The sequence below is a fragment of the Triturus cristatus genome, chromosome 9 (genome assembly GCF_964204655.1).
Source record: "Triturus cristatus chromosome 9, aTriCri1.1, whole genome shotgun sequence".
Classification (NCBI taxonomy): domain Eukaryota; kingdom Metazoa; phylum Chordata; class Amphibia; order Caudata; family Salamandridae; genus Triturus; species Triturus cristatus.
Genome location: NC_140592.1, coordinates 1,095,825,924 through 1,095,843,504, shown reverse-complemented (window position 1 = coordinate 1,095,843,504; position 17,581 = coordinate 1,095,825,924). Strand labels below are relative to the sequence as shown.

Genomic DNA, 17,581 nt, shown 5'->3' with positions numbered 1-17,581 from the left:
CAATATACATGAAAATAACAGTGTTGACAGGGTGATGTCTGAAAGCAGTCTCTGTTTTTGCACTCACCAATGTTACGGCACCTCTCCAAAATAGAGGCCATAATAGCAACCCACACTGGAAGGAACAAGCATCTGCAATGCAATAGGTCTTGCATTTAAGCGAGTTTGAGCTATTGGCATTGTAATGACAATGCATTTTATTTAGTTTTTTTTTTAAACATATATAAAAGGCAGTGTCATTTATAATGCAAATAGCTTAAACTCGCGTAAATGCGAAACATATTGCATTGCGTACACATCAGCTGTCCGGGCAAGTGCACATCTCCTGTCCCCCTTCGGCAAACAAGTTGACAACAATAGATCTCGCCAATACATCTACATAGACATTTCATACACACATACACGTGACCACATACACAAACACACAGAAATACACACAGGTGTACAAACACGCATTGGCACTGCCACCTACACAAGAGTAAACAGATATACTTTTATACGTAGACAGACAAGACACTCGAGGCACACCAGACACAAGCACAAAAGTACACATGGAATCGAAGCCCACAAATACAGAAAATGACCACATGCACACATACCCACACACCTGCAACCTACTATTGTGAAAGCAGATTTACAGGCACACACGCACAAGCATCAATTTACACAAAGTTGTACCAATACACAGGCACATGCCTAAACACATACACATTGACACACAACCATGGACACATGAAGAAATAGTGGCATACGCAAGTATAAACAATTAGAGGAATACAACCAGACGGCACAGGCATAAAGACACAGGTCTACATTGGCACACCGACGCATACACATACATGCACTATCAAAAATACACCACCTACCAACTTACAGACACATCCTATATACAAACAACTCCATATGTACCTATTTGTACACATTTTTACACCAAGAAATACACAGATACACAAGCACTTACGCACATGTCAAAACAAACACAAACGTACACATACAGACTCGTAATCAAAGACTTACACACTTGGCCACGGGCAAACAAGCATAGACGCGTACGCAGGCACAAACACACACAGACTCACATACACACAGACTCATAGATCCTACACACCATCCAACACACTGATCTACACAGCACACACATACAATCACACATGCACACACAGATTCACAGATCTAGACACACACCATCAGACAGACGGACAGACAGACACACACAGAGAGTCAGGGGTCAATACAAGCCTGGTGGAAGAAATGGCTGCGGAGAGAAATAAGCATGAAGATAGATCCAGACACACCATCCAACACACTGATCCACACGGCACGCACATACAATCACACATGCACACACACACAGACTCACAGATCTAGACACACCATCAGACAGACGCACAGACACACTCTCAGAGAGTCAGGGGTCGATACAAGCCTGGTGGAAGAAATGGCTGCGGAGAGAAATAAGCATAAAGATACATATAACTATTAAACAACAAAACGTAATACAGGAAAGCAAGCACCCATGCAACTTGTATCGAACTCTTCCAATGCCACCCTTCCTCATCGCTCCCCAGAATTGTTTTAAACCTCAAAGTACATTATACGGACTAGCAGTTCTTATTTTGATCGTGCTAAATCCTGAACTGTCCTGATCGTGTCCTCCCTGCTCTTGGAGGAACCCCTACACCACCACCAACTCTCGGTTGGCAGGAACGGTGATCGGGTGAGCGCAACGTGCTCTCCCACTCCTACAACAATCCCACCACTGTCCAAAAAAAACACTGAGTTCCTCTGCCGCATCACTGCACAGTTGGTGTTACTGAGGTACAATACCTCAGCAGCTATGACACACTGGGAGCACAAGCCCAACTTCCCTGATTGCCTCATCGCAGTCCACAGCTTTGTTTCAGAAAACACAAGCATAAATCAGACAGACGCACTCTCAGAGAGTCAGGGGTCAATACAAGCCTGGTGGAAGAAATGGCTGCGGAGAGAAATAAGCATAAAGATACATATAACTATTAAACAACAAAACGTAATACAGGAAAGCAAGCACCCATGTAACTGGTATTGAACCCTTCCAGTGCCACCCTTCCTCATCACTCCCCAGAATAGTTTTAAACATCAAAGTACATCATATGGACTTACAACATATGGATTTGCATCGTGCTAAGTGAAGAGATACCGTGCGCGTGCCCATCTGCTGTCTGGGCAAGATGATAGAGACGCCGTGAGTTCGAGTGCGCAAAAGTTAAATCGCGCGGTGGGAGCACTCAATAGTGAAGAAACGCCGTGAGCGTGCACATTAGCTGTCCGGGCAAGTGCACATCTCCTGTCCCCCTTCGGCAACCAAGACGACGACACTAGATCTCGACAAGGCATGCAGCGCATGCGCTGCGTCGCTAGGCGAGACCTAAAAATTGCATCAATATCTCTGAGGGACTACAACAAGGTACTGTAGCAAGGACCCGGTAGGGAAAAGGCGAGGCAAGGAGGGTCACCCTAGGAAGTCTCACTTAAGAAATATACCTGTAATGGCAAGGCATAAGATCCCCCTTTGAATTTCTCTCCTCAAACAATTTTTCGAAAGGAAAAGCTACATCTCCAGAAACAACCCGGATCCCTAGAAGGTTCTCATCCAGAGACTATGATCCTGGAAGAAAAACAGCCTTCAATAACCAGGAAAACAAGGGAATGTGAAAAGAGTAAAAGGCAAAAAATATATATATTATATATTACCTACTGGCGGTCGCCAGTAGGTAGTTATAGTTAGGACCACGTTTCCATAGGAAAACCTCAACATTCTATTTTGAATAACTTTGGCGCCGGTCGACGAATCCTCGCGAATTTCTCAAAATAGGTGGGGCGCTACGCTCCGCTCCTACCCTGAAAGTATCGGGGGGATCCGTCAAGCGGGGGCTGAGATAAAAGGGGGGTCCCAAAACGCGTTTTTCCCATGCATTTTTCCATAGGACCTTTAGAACGAGCTACAGCCCGAACGGCTGAACAGAATTACTCAAAATTTGGCAGAGAGGTAGTCCCTAGGTCAAGGAAGTGCCTTTTGTAGGTTTGGTGTAAATCTGTTCAGTAGATTCTGAGAAAATAGCCTTTAAATCAATATATATATCTGAGCCCGCTTACGGTACGCTTACCGTACGCTTACGGTAAGCGTACGGTGGCGTGCGCGAGCGCGATTCTGATTGGCTCTTAGATCTTAGTAAACATTCGAATCGGCCGAAACCAGGAAGCGGCGGCCGCCATTTTGTGTATTTCACTCTGAAAAAAAAGAGTGAAAACAAGGAAAGGGGGCAATGAGGAGAGTTACAGACCCCCTAACATTTGTAAGGGGGTCAAAGAAGGACAGAAAAGTACAAAGAAAACATTTATTGATTTTAAAAAAAATCACGGGGTACGCGTACGGTAAGCTTACGGTAAGCGTACGGTAGGAAAAAAAAAAAAAAAATGAAAATCAGATTTAAGTGTTTAGATATTAGGGGGCTCTAAAAAGAGCCGTTGTGTTTATGAAATGATTTTTTAGTGGTACCTACAAGTAAGTACCGATGCAGAGTCTAAGGTTCAAGAGGAAGACTCTGTTCCCTTCATCATTGAAGTGCACACCATCTCCTCTATAAATGTCTTGCATGTCATAACGCAAGTTGTTGTGGTAAATGGCACCCATACCATAGTCACGGAGGAAAGCAGAAACAGATTTGTTGACGTGCTTTCTTGCTTTGTCATCGCAGCGCGAAGCGCACCGTGCGCGCACGGAACGAACTGCGTTAAGTGGGCGCGCACGCCACGAATGGCGTAAAGTAACTTAGCATTTAAAAAACCTTGCAAATTCACTGAAAAAACCATAGGTTTCACACATGTTATAGTTAGCGGAAATTTTACTGATAAAAAACCAATGAAATTCCCCCGTTATAGTTAGTGCAGGCAACTATAACTCACACGACCGCAATCTTCTGCTGATGACATATGTGTCTTTATGAAAAAAAAATATTTGTAATATATGTATAGCTAAAAATGTATGGAAGAAGACATGGGCAAATAAGTGTCTAAATACAGTATTAGCATCAGCAGAGGATTGCGGTCGCGTGAGTTATAGTTGCCTGCACTAAATATAACGGGGGAATTTCACTGGTTTTTTATCAGTAAAATTTCCGCTAACTATAACATGTGTGAAACCTATGGTTTTTTCAGTGAATATATATATATATACATACACACACTGAAAAAACCATAGGTTTCAGGGGTGTTATAGTTAGCTGGACTTTTCACTTGTACAAAACCATTGAAATTCCCCCGTTATAGTTAGTTCAGCTAACTATAACTCGTGCGCCCGCAATGCACTGCTGAGGACGTCACATATTACATCACTCATGACATGGTCAGTGACATCACTCATGACATCACTGATGACATCTCAAATGACATCACTGATGACATCATCCAGTGAATGTGTGTTTTTCGGAAAATTAAATATGTTTTATATATTTATATCTCAAGGTCGATGGAAGAATAAATGGGTATATAAGTGTCTAACCCCTTCAGTGCCACGCCCTTTCCCCCTCCTGTGCCGGGCGTTGCACTAGTGGGTGGGGTTCATGACGAGAAAGTGTCGTCATGGGCACAGCGCAACCGTGCTCCATGACGAGACTATCTCGTCATGGGCACTGAAGAGGTTAAATGGATGATTTGTTTTTGAAAAATTGATTGTGTAACTGACTGATTAAGTGTATCATAGTGAATACATGGCTTAGTGAGTAATGTTTAAATATGTAAATATCTGTATCAGTCTCTCACTTTGTGTATAAGTGGCTGCATGGGTTGGTGAGTAGCTACATGGGTGTCTATATAGGTTATTAGTTGTTTTTTTGAGTATCAGTCCGAGTGTCTGCATGGTTCGGTGGGGGGTATTACGTAGTGCATAGGTGCATGAATGAGTGACTCACTGTTTGTATGTGTTGAAGACCGCATGTGTGCAGGACTGTATGGGTGGATGAGTGTGTGCATGGGTGTGTTAGTGAGTGAATGACTGTCTCAATAGTGTCTTTATGAGTAACTACATATTTTTTAAACTAGTATATGTGACTATTGGTGTATATAAGTGAGTATATGTGAGAGTGAGAGATTGAAAGAGTTCCTGTATGAATAAGTATGTGTTTCTATAAGTGATTGTTTAAAAGACTAAGTATGTGTAAGTTTCCGTAGAAGTAAGTGTGGTGGTGTGTGTATAACTGTATATGCAAGTAAATGTATGTTTGATTCTTTATTAGCATGAGTGACCATGTGTGTGAGTAACTATGGATGAGTGGCATTGTATAACAGGATGTATAGGTGTACGAGTACATATGATGAGTGAGTACATGTATGAGTGACTGTATAGGACTGTTGGTGAATGAGTGGATGTGTATGTGGATCTTAGAATTACTGAAGAGGTTGTTGTAACTGGTATTGGTATGTCCATTGTTTTGAAAAGTTTAGTCTCTATTTTTGAATGTGTGTATCAAAGGTTATATTAGGTGAGAGGAGGTCTGCCACTCTATCACAAGGATGATGTCATCAGTGATGTCATGAGTGATGTCACTGACCATGTCATGAGTGATGTAATATGTGACGTCATCAGCAGTGCATTGCGGGTGCGCGAGTTATAGTTAGCTGAACTAACTATAACGGGGGAATTTCAATGGTTTTGTACAAGTGAAAAGTCCAGCTAACTATAACACCCCTGAAACCTATGGTTTTTTCAGTGAATTTCTGAGGTTTTTTAAATGCTAATTCCTAACTATAACGTGCCTGAAACCTATGTTTTTTTCTGTGAATTTCAAAGGTTTTTTAAATGCTAATTTCTAACTATGCCTACAGAGATAGGACATGTGAAGAAAGAAGAAAAGATGCACAGAAAGAAAAAAAAAGCGCAGAAAGAAGCAACAGAAGTCCTCAAAGACGAAGAAAAGTGCAGGAAGAAGGCTAACGTGCAGAAAGAACAAAAAGAAGAGCAGAAAGAAGCCTTGTTGCAAAATCATCCTGTACCCTCAACTTTTTCAGATGGATACTGGTGGTAGCTGAGTCTGACTAACCAGTCCTAGAGCCAGTGCTATGTTAAAAGACACTTAGAATACAGTGAAAACACCTACATACACTAGGGAACATTATGCGTTGCGGTCCCCCTGTGATTAGCATGACCTCCTCTGTAAGCCCCTAGTATATAATAGGGCAGGGGGATGAAAACTACCTCTCAAAACAGGCCAGAGGGCGTTTTTGCACACGTTAACTCAGGCCCTGTCCCCTCCCCTTCACCACTGTGTAAACACGCCCTGTGTCCGTTTTTAGTGGGGAGATTAAGTTCATTTGAATCCTGAGGGTCCCTAGGGTCCAACTAGCCCACTAGGTACCTCCAGTAAGTGCCACAGAGCTGCGTTGCAGAGAGGTGTACAAAGTGGCACGGCCTGGACCACCTCTCTGCAATGCAGCTCAGTGGCGCTTACTGGAAGCACTTGGTGGGCTAGTTAGCCCCCAGGGGCCCTCAGTATTGAAGGAAAATTATATCCCCAATTTAAAACGTGCCATAGTGCGTGTTTGCACACGTCACCTCAGGCCCCGTCCCCTCCCTTCACCACTGTGTAAACACGCCCTGTGGCTGTTCTAAGTTGAGAGATTAAGTCCCCTTGAATCCTAAGGGTCCCTAGGGTCAAACTAGACCACTAGGTACCTCCAGTAAGCGCCACAGAGCTGCGTTGCAGAGAGGTGTAAAAAAGGGCTTGGCCTCAGAACACCTGTCCGCAGCGCAGCTCCCTGGCGCATACTGGAGATGCCTGTTGGGCTAGTTGGCCCTCAGGGACCCTCAGTATTGAAGAGGAATTAATTCCCCAACTTACAACTCGCCAGGGGGCGCGTTTGCAGAGTGCTGCAAGGAGGGGGCGTGGCCTCCAGCACAATGCCAGTCTTTTATTTATTTGAATTTTTTAAGAAGGGGGGCTGTGTGGTTCCCCTTCTTATTCTAATTTATTGGCCCTGATGACCCCATCCCCCAGGGCCTGTCTCCTAATTATATTTTTTTTACCCCAATCCCCAGGGCCGGCCACTGTTTTTTATTATTTTTAAAAAATATATATTTATAGACACACCTAGGACATGCTGGACAAACCGTACGTACCTATCACCATGACGATTTGCGTGATATTCATTAAAAGGCGACTATGCATACAATGAATCCACGTGGAATGTATTTACACCACTAGTGAAGCTCTGACATGTCTGATGCCCTACCGTGCCTAATCCCGGTAGACACCCTTGTCGTTTATTTATACAAACATGGGTAGCTATTGACGGGCACATTTAATACACATGCACACCAAGCCATTCAAAGGGGATTCGACAAAAATTCGACCAAAACTATGTAAGAAACCCCCCCCACGGTTAATAAAACACACATCCACTGCCGGATGTGTAATACTTTTTATTTTACTCTCTGGAAAGGGGACGAACATCACTTGAGAGTCACAGCGTGCTCCTGGCAGAGCCCAATGCTGTGTTACACCCACCATTGCCTGCTGAGTGCCACACACCTCTGTGTTGTATTCCACTAGCTAGTGCATATTCTATGACACTCTCTAGCCCATGTGCACTGTAACACCACCCCGTGAATATGTCATGCCACACTTGTCTTCGCACGGGTTATATTGCCCCATCTAACGTGCCTTCCTCGATGCCTATGTTATAACGCACAGTGCTATGCCATACATATTACAATCTGGGATCCATATCTTTGTCACAGTGCATATGCAACGTTACACTCCCCAGCACAAATTTTATATTACAACTTTAGAGACTAGTTAGGTTACACAACACTGCCCTGTGCATATTACACTCCAAGGTGCATATCGCATAGCATGCGCTAGTGCCTGTGCTATCTCGCGCTCTCCAATGAATCTGTCATTGCGCACAATGTATTGCATATTATATTTCACGCCCGGTTCATCTTATATCACCCTTTTTGGTGCATAGTTTATACCATACACTATATCTAGTTTTCATTTTCAATCGTGCTCTCAGGACTATGTTCTATCTAACACTGTGTTCACCTACCCTTTTCACGGGCATTACATTTTGCGATAGGGGTTGGAGGGTCAGGGGGTGTTTCTGCCAAGTGAGCCCGGAGTCACAGTCACAAACGTCCTCTTCTTCCTGAATAAAAGTGAGATTATGCTGCATACTTGTTCATATTTTAAGTAGTTCGCACAGACGCACGTTTTAAAAACAATAAAGTTCCTAATTCCCGCCTTCTCTGAACAGTTAGCTTGCTGCCCCATCCCCCTTCTCCCTATCCTCTGTTGTGTGAATCCACGGACTAGCCTCCTCCCTCCTGCCATGCAAGGTCTGATGTGCTGCCACTGCCCTCAATTTAGTATGATGTATCAGTCCACTCCTCCTGCCCTCCATTGCCCAATTCTATGCCCCATCATTGACCTCCTGCTTAAACTCTGTGCTTAGCTTGCTGCCCCTATTCTCCTTCCCCCTGCCCTCCGATGTCTTTGTGCATGCCCCTGCTCCATCCTTTGTGCCCACCATGTTCCATGGACCTGCCACTCCTATCTACTCTGAGTGTTCTGTTGAGCTGCCACTCCCCTCCCACCTGCCTAGCATTGTCAGATGACTGTAACCTGTCCCTGCCACCTCCACCCTGCCTGTCCACATGCCATGCCCCTATCCTCTTCCTCCTGTCCTACATGGTCCATTGTACTGCCACACCCTTCTGCCCTCCCTGGTCTGTTGTGCTGCAACTGCTCCTCCTGCCTGCCCCGTGCGGTCTGTTGTGAGGCCCCTTCCCCTGAACTTTGTCTGTGCACAGGTCCTGACCCTCCCTTCTATCCTCCATCGTCCTTTGTGCATGCCCCTGCACCCTCCTTCTTGCCCATCATAGCCATTGTGCTGCCACTAACCCTTCCACTTGCCATGCATGGTCTTCTGTGCTGCCATGGCCCCTCCCACCTTCCCTGTGTGGTCAGTTAGCTGCCCCTGAACCCCTCCCACCTTCCCTCCATGGTCTGTGTGTATGCCATCACAGTCTCACTGTTGCTCTTCATGGTGTCTTGCTTCTAGTGCCCATCCTGCCTGACCTCCATGGCTATCTTGCTGCTCCTGCCCTGCCCCCTTGCGCCCAGCCCGCTTTACATGTGCAGACCCCTACTCCCTCCCTCCTGGCTGGTCTGTTCCATTGTAATGCCCCTGATCCGTCCCTCCTGCCCTTTATGGTCTGTTATGCTGCAGCTTTCTCTCCTGTCTGTCCATTATGGTCAGCTAGCTACCATTGCCTCTTGCCCCTCTGTTCTCTGTTGTCCATGTGCATGGTCCTGTCCCCTCCCTCTTGCTTTCTATGGATTGTTGTGCTGCACTCCCGTCCCGCATGCCCTGTGTGGTGTATTGTGCTGCTGCAAACCCTGATGCCTGCCCTGCAGGATCAGTTTGGTGCACCTCTCCATGTCCCTCCTGTCCTCTGTTATCCAAGTCTATGTCCCTACTCCATTTCCTTCCATGGACCAATATACCATACTTGCGAACATTTTGAACTTGGTAAGAGGGAGATTTTGAAAAAAAACTGGGGTATTGATTTTCCCCTTTGAGTTACATTGAAAAAGAGGAGATTGTAGACAGGAGACAGATCAAATAAAGCCCATTTGAGCTTAAAAACATTGGACGTTTCCTGGCTGAATCGGGTCTGTTGACATGTATGGTTGTACTACCATTGCCTCTTCCTTCTGCCCACAATGGTCTATTACATTGCCACAGCCTCTCTTGCAAGTCCTGTATTGTTGGTTTGTTGCCCCTGCCCCCCTTTCCACTGCCCTCCATAGTCTGTTGTGCTGCCACGGCCCTTTCTGCCTGCTCAGTGTGGTTAAATTGTTGCCTTTGCACCCTCCTACCTGCCTTCAATTTTCAGAGTCCGTGCCCCTGGCCTCTGCCTCTCAACAGTATCCTAATGAACAACTAGATTGCTAACATTCTATATTTATTACAAAAGTGTGGAACGCCTGACGTCATCTTGATGTAATCAAAACTGTAATACCTAGAGCATTTCCTTTAGAAATTACATATTGGTCTTATTGGCATCAAAATTATGGTTAGTGCTCTAAAAAAGACTAAAATAAGGACATATTTTCTGAGTTTTCAAATAGCGACAAAGCAATTTTAAATGATTTGTTACCTTTATGTTTTTTTATCCAGTTGACCACTTGATTAAATGTTGCACTTAGGGGAGAGGATGTGGTGTTACTTCCAGAACTGCAGACTTTGCAACTGGGAACCAGGTTGGAGTTTCTGCTTCATCTCGACATTCTGTGATTCTGGTCAAATCACTTAGTCTCCCCATGTCTACAACCAAAATGAATTTGTTCTTGTGTGATGTAACCAATGCTCATGTAGAGCACTCCAATACCTGACAAGTCTGCACTATATAACACTGCAAAAACACAAAATAATAAAGTGTTTTGCACACTTCTGTCATTGGGCTATATTTGGGCTACATCTGGGTGATTTTGGGCTACATTTGGGCTCTTTTGTCTCCGGTGGCCATCTTGGGAGATTTATTTTGTTATGAAGTTTCCTAATTTCCTCATGTACTGCAGTCTCCTCAGTAGGAAATGCTTTCAGTTTTTTACTTTGATTCCATCATGAAGGTATTCAGATATGTCACACATTTGCCATACATTCTGAATGTTAGCACTCTAGTTGCTCATTAGATCACTGTAGTAAAACTACTGTTCACCATGGAAGTCTGCTCCTGGTATTAAAAGTGCATGTTTCAGTCTGCATATCAGAATTTTTTAATGAAATAGAAGAGGATTTGAGAAGTCTCTCAAAATGTGCCCTCATTTTCTTTCTTCAGCATTAATCATAATTTCTATGGCAAAATGAACCCCCTCATTGTGTTCCTTTTTAAATTAAATGTTTTAAGTGTTACCAGTTTATTCCAATCAAGATGGCTTCAGGTGTGCCATACTTTTGTCATAATGAAGACAGTAAGCGCTCTAGTTGTTTTTAAGAACACTCTGGGACATTCTGTCATTGGGCTATACTTGGGCTACATCTGGGTGATATTTGGGCTACATTTGGGCTCTTTTGTCTCTGGTGGCCATCTTGGGAGACTTATTTGTTATGAAGTTTCCTCATTTCCTCATTTACTGCAGTCTCCTCCGTAGGAAATACTTTCAGTTTTTTACTTTGATTCCATCAAGAAGGCATTCAGATGTGTCACACATTTGCCATAAATTCAGAATGTTAGCACTCTTTTTGCTCATTAGATCACTGTAGTAAAGCTACTGCTCACCAGGGAAAACTGCTGCTGGTATTGAAAGTGCATGTTTCAGTCTGCATGTCAGAATTTTTTAATGAAATAGAAGAGGATTTGAGAAGTCACTCAAAATGTGCCCTAATTTTTCTTTCTGCAGCACTAATCATACTTTTTATGGAAAAATGAACCCCCTCATTTTGTTCCTTTTTAAATTAAATGTTTTAAGAGTTACCACTTTAATCCAAGCAAGATGGCTTCAGGTGTGCCATACGTTTATCATAAGTAGGACTGTTAGCGCTCTAGTTGTTCTTTGGAACACTCTGGGAAGCTGCAGAAGAACACAAAGGAATCAACTGACAGTCTCTGCCCTTGTTGGATGTACATGTTTTACTGAGAATGTCAGACTTCATTCTCACATGACTGAGAAAGATAATGTGGATTTACAGAAAATAAGCTCTCAGTTTAGCTTATAGATCACCTTCCAAACCTCTGTGGGAAAAGCATGAGAAAATATTTTTCTCTCAATCATGATATCCCAGCAGAAGGCTTTTTCACATGGTGAAATCACCTTAGAACATACCACAATTCCTAAAATGAGTATGGTACCATCAACAAATGATTTATAATGTAACTAAAGTCTTAAAACCTTCTATTAACTGCAATGCTTTTTAATGAGGTGCTATCATGTATATTGGACCCAAGATGGCTGCCAACACTTCTTGGATGAAGTGCTGACAGCCAATCAGATCTCAGGATGAGATGTGTGGTTAGGCTCCGCCCACATATATATATATATATGAGTTTACTTTTGATTTTCTCAGGAACTACTGAACAGATTGACTCCATATATGCAAAAGGCACATCCCTGAGCTGAGGACTACCTCTCTGCCAAATTTCAAGTAATTCTGTTCAGCCGTTCGGGCTGTACCTTGGACTAAAGGTCCCTATGGAAAATTGCATTGGGAAAACACGTTTTGGGACCCCCCTTTTTTCTCAGCCCCCGCTTGACGAATCCCCCCGAGACTTTCAGGGTAGGAGTGGAGTGGAGTGCCCCACCTATTTTGAAAATTTCGCGAGGATTCGTCAACCGGCGCCAAAGTTATTCCAAATAGAATGTTGCGAATTTCCTATGGAAACACGGTCCTAACTATAACTATCTACTGGCGACTGCCAGTAGAATATATATATATATATATATATATATATATATATATATATATATCAAAGGAAGAGATGCTTCCCAACTTCGTCTTCTCTTACAAAGTCAAGCACTCACAACAGGAGTGTTGCTCATAACATGAGCCGAGTTGATTGAGGGCGATTAGCTTTCTAATAACATATGTTTACAACATTGTTCTATTGAGAATTTGAGCTAATACATGGCGGTATTACGTTACAGCGGTTTAATGAAGTGCCGATATACAGCTTAATTTGTTGATAAAGCTGTCCTTGAATTGACGGGACTGGTTCGGATTATCAGAACACACGCGGCATTATACCGTTTTGTTACCTGATGAAATGGGATGCTATAGATTATAGATCATGTGTTAAGATGTCTGATATTCAATCATCTGTGGTAACGCATACTGTTAGTATACTAGGAAATGGAATGCATTAATGTATTTTGCATGATGAATACACTGTTTTAAGATGGCCGCCGAGTTAAAATCTAATAGCGAGGCTTGTATAACCGTCATCGATTTTGCTGCAACATGAATGACGTAAATGAATTTAAATGTCGGTGCGCGGCGTCTGTAACTAGACACTGATGAAGGAATCCCCGAAACGCGTCTGTTTTTCTGTTTCGGTTCATCTGCTAATTAAATAAGAGCCAATACAACAACCCCCCGTGAGTGCTTGACTTTGTAAGAGAAGACGAAGTTGGGAAGCTTGAGTATTGATACGTGGGGCACCACCACGAGACAGCACCTGCCCGTGAGTGCCTTGGCTTTTTGGTGTAAACTTGGGAGCAATATATATATACACATACACACACACACACACCTCTAGAAAAAACATAAAAAAAAAGATTAAGAGAAACAGAATGACATTTAATAACAAAATAAAGCTCAAAAGCAGGAGCCAGCTTTCACTGGATTTTCAACACTGAGCAGGAAAAATAATGTACTGCATGTTTGGACAGTCCTGCCTCTTGCAGCTCTTAAAGTGAGAGTGCAATTTTAATTCTCTGTGACAAATCATAACTACAAGGTTGCTATCACGGACTGTGAACATATATATTTATTTAAGCAGTTGTAACTATAGAGTTATGGCTCAGCACATGCACTTATAATTTAAAATACATTTTTGGATTCCTAATAAGTTTGGCGCAGTAGAGTTGGTCGGTTCGCTGAGGCACCAATACATAAGACAAAGGGCTGTGCAGTAGTACAGAATGGATACAAGTGGGATGAATGAATTACATTCTGAAAACAAACACATTCACTGGAAAAAACCAATACCGTTTACGGTTGTTTATAGTTCAGCAAAAAGAAACCCAAAAAACCTGGAAATGCACCAGTTATGGTATACACACAATATCTCCCGAGGAAATGCACCAGTTATGGTATACACACAATATCTCCCGATGCCCTTCTTGGGCAGTACAACACTTTACTGATGAGATGTGACAAAGTCTGACTAACAAGAGCAAACAGGGTAGAAGCAGGAGATATGCTGAATGTTGCATACCATACCTGTTAATATTCGGGGATTTTTGGGGTTTGCGCTCACTTAACCATAGCTCACCTTTAACTGTTTTGTGAATTTCTGGGTTTGATATACGTACAAAAGGTATGCTTATAGAACATCTTTTATTTTTAGGTTTTTTTTTTTTTAAAGAAAAGAGACATACACTGAAGCAGTAATGTTTTCTATGTACGTTTTGTAACCGGTTTCCCTCGTTGGGTGTGACATTTTGCCTTATTTTTCTAAAGCATTAAAAGAAATAACATTACTCATACCCAAGGGCTGTTCTTTTATTGTGAAATAGACCTATTGCTCTTTTGTCTAAGAGTTCAAGAATCCCGAATGTGCGCAGAGATGTTCTATGATCCATGAATAATAACGAAGATTTCCTTTTCGAGAAACTGAATCTCCAAAAAGGTGATGTCCATTCCTATAGACGTTTCCACAGAAGGAAAAAGTGGATTCGAGAACGACTCTTCTGACAAGAAGGGACACGTTGTGGGCAACTACCCAGATATGTCACGTGGGGCAGGGAAAGGCCAGCTTGCTTAAAACAGATGGCAGCAGCCTCCGAGACACCCTGAATGGTGCAAAGAGAAAACTCAGCAGAGCCCAAGGGTAAAGATGTTCTCACGAACAGTAGTGCTTACATGCACCACAGTTTTATTTTTCTGAAATAAATCCTCCCTCTGAAAGGGCGGTTTATAAATTCTGCATTTTTATAAAATAACAAACAAATGATGTAGCTAGAGGCACCCTCTCTGAAAAATTGTCTTTTTAATTAGAGAGGTTGCCAATCAAATGAGTTTCAAGAACCCATCCAGTAGGAGAGATCCTAATAATTATAAATATCAGCATGGATCCACCAACTGACAACTATCCTCTATCAAAAGAAAACATGCTTTGTAAAAGATTTCATATGCACAAAATAAAGAGAAAAAAAATAAAATCGGTCCTCACCTCACCGGAGCCCGGGCATAGACCTGTAACCAATCTGGGATGTCGGCAGTGTGGTATGGATTAGCTGGTACTAGGAGGTGCTGTGGCTGCTGATATGTAACAGGAGGAGGAAGCGGTGGGGGATGATCATATCGAGGAACACTGCAAGAAAACACAATGCTTATAGACATTATACAGGTAAAAGCACTACAGCATACCTAGTACGATTCTATAGGAACCTTTAAAAACCACCACTCCAATATACAGGCAAGCATATGCAAGACGGCATCTCAAACTTTTTTGTCTTCAATGGTGGACTCGAGGCAACACCCACGCTGCATTGCTAGCTTACAACATTTTAACAATTCTTTAAGATATTTTGGCTGCTTTTAACTTTTCCCCAAATATTTCAGTACTCAAAATAGAATAATAAATACGCCTCTGGGATTGTTTAGGGGAAGTTACTTTCTGACAAATATGTTAGATCAGTAAATGACCCATGCCCCTGCACTTCTAAAATCTTCTGCTGCCCTGACTGCACAACTTAAGATGAGCAGTTTTTACGGTCAAACTCTTAAAGGATAGGTGTCAGAACCAATTTGTGTGCCACAGGGCAAGTAGGGGCCATCGAGATTCAACTGTGGGGGTTGGTACTTTTAATCACCCGTGACCAGAGGCTAGTCTTATAAAGTCACTGCGAACTGGGCCCCAGGTATATGCCCTTTCTACAATTGATTCTACAAAGTACTGAGTGCAAGCAGTCGCAGGCTTCTCAACGAAGTAGTTGAGGGTAGGCGAGGAAGAGACTTAGAACTCAAACAGTTATGAGGGAGACACAAACAGTGCTGAGTCCCATTTGCCTGAACAGGAGTCTCTACCATTTGCTTGAATGTTGGCACCAAAGTTCCTCTAGTGATTGCCTAAATGGTCTCATATAGATTTGCATGCGGGACCACAAAAATGCATCACACCATGGCAGCTGGAGAGTTATCCCTCTAGCTGAAATGAATTGTCCTCAGAAGTCCGTGACACCTGTGATGGATGGAAAAGTCTCTCCTCCCATGGATACACTTGTCTGCTTCGAGTGTCCAACATATTCCCCAGTAGGGTTGTGGAATTCCGATCGCCTGATGCCCAGTACATATTGTTTGGGGTCAAGGACAAGAAGTTTTCATACTCATTTTGTTCTTTGGCCAAGTAGACTCAAACCCCTGCAGTATAAAACCCTTGTCTGCAGATAAGGTAAGACGTGCATCAGTATGCCCATGCGGGTTTAACTTTTACTTATGGTCAAGTATTGCAAAGCCTTTGTTTTTAAGAACATGCTGTAAGCTCAGCTTGCACTACAGACAGGGGTTCCAAAAAAAGGTTTACATGAGTTTGCAAAATTTAACAATATGAAGCTACCTATAATGCTCCCAAAAGGCTCTCTGGTTAGATGAAAATACTTAAAGCTTGAAAGCAAGATTGAGGATTCTCTGCTTTTAAAATAAAATCTACACAAAACGTATTCAACTGGAAAAAAGATTTTGATAAACTTGTGTTACATTTTAGGTACTATTTCTCTGAAGCATCATTTAATGTGTTTGATACATGCTTGTGTGTCCCAAAAATATTAATAAATCAGTGTCATACCGGAATAAAAGCACCCCAGGATCAGTATTCCTTACATTACTTTTTTGTATACTTCAGTGCAAAACTAAGAGACGTTGGTCCTGTGCCCTGGAACCATGCTATACCCGGCTGATAAACCCTCATAAAGGCAAAACCAGTCCTTGAGCTGATGGAGTTCTGATTCAGGGCAGACCAGGCCTGGCAATTCGGCTGGACTCTTCCCATTGTAGCAGGGTCAAGACTGATTTGCACGTGGCAGGGTCCAAACTGAGGTGGCATGGTGTGCAAAAGGACTATGGCCTGGGATGAGGACACAGTGGCAAAAATCAATTCAAGCATTCCATCTATCACTTTTTTTTTTTTTTTTTTAAATCTTCAGTGCTGAGCAGCCTTAGCACAGGCTGAAGGAAGAGTTTTGGGACCAAAGAAAGCATAGGTGGAGGATTTAAAAAATAAGTATTTTCCAGTGGCATTGACATGTTCAGTTTAGCCGTCCCTCTGTTAAGCAACTCATGGAAAGGTAATAATGTACCCCAGGAGAAATCCTGGTAGAGGCGAATTCCTTACAGTAGGAGGATAACTCTTGATAGGCAATGAAGGAAGCATAGAAAATGTTGTTGTTCTAGGAGTATTAGCCCTTGGCAGTGTGCGAACTGGCTTGACGCAGGCTCTACGTGGGGTGCTATTTCTCAGAGGACCACCTGGTGTCTATGGAGAGTGTGTGTCTCAGTTTGAGTGAAAAGAAGGCTACCTAGTGGTACAAGACCTTTTCAGGTAGAGGTTCTAGTTGAGTTAATACACTGGAGCTAGTGGTGTACATGGCATGGCAGCAACTGGCATCACAGGAATTAAGTGGTAGGAGGTACAGGCCCTGGAGTTGTTGCAGGAACCCCCATGGATGAGGTGCAGTCTAAAGTAGTGGAATGCCGCCATGAAATTCAACACTGTGGAAAATGAGTAGTAAGGAGCATGTCATGGTAAAGGAGAGTAAGAATTCCAAGACTGAGGTGACCTCTATAAGTGATGAGTAAGATTCTTTGTATTAACGATCCA

At 42.9% G+C, this 17,581-nt stretch overlaps 1 protein-coding gene across 1 annotated transcript in view; it reads right to left on the bottom strand.

The window, feature by feature from the left end:
* SAV1 (salvador family WW domain containing protein 1) overlaps positions 1-17,581 on the bottom strand; it is a 120,245-nt gene that overhangs the window by 14,543 nt on the left and 88,121 nt on the right. The window contains exon 4 of the mRNA XM_085626988.1: positions 14,936-15,076. Within this exon, the coding sequence (XP_085483114.1) occupies positions 14,936-15,076 (141 nt within the window). The remainder of the gene's footprint in view (positions 1-14,935; positions 15,077-17,581) is intronic.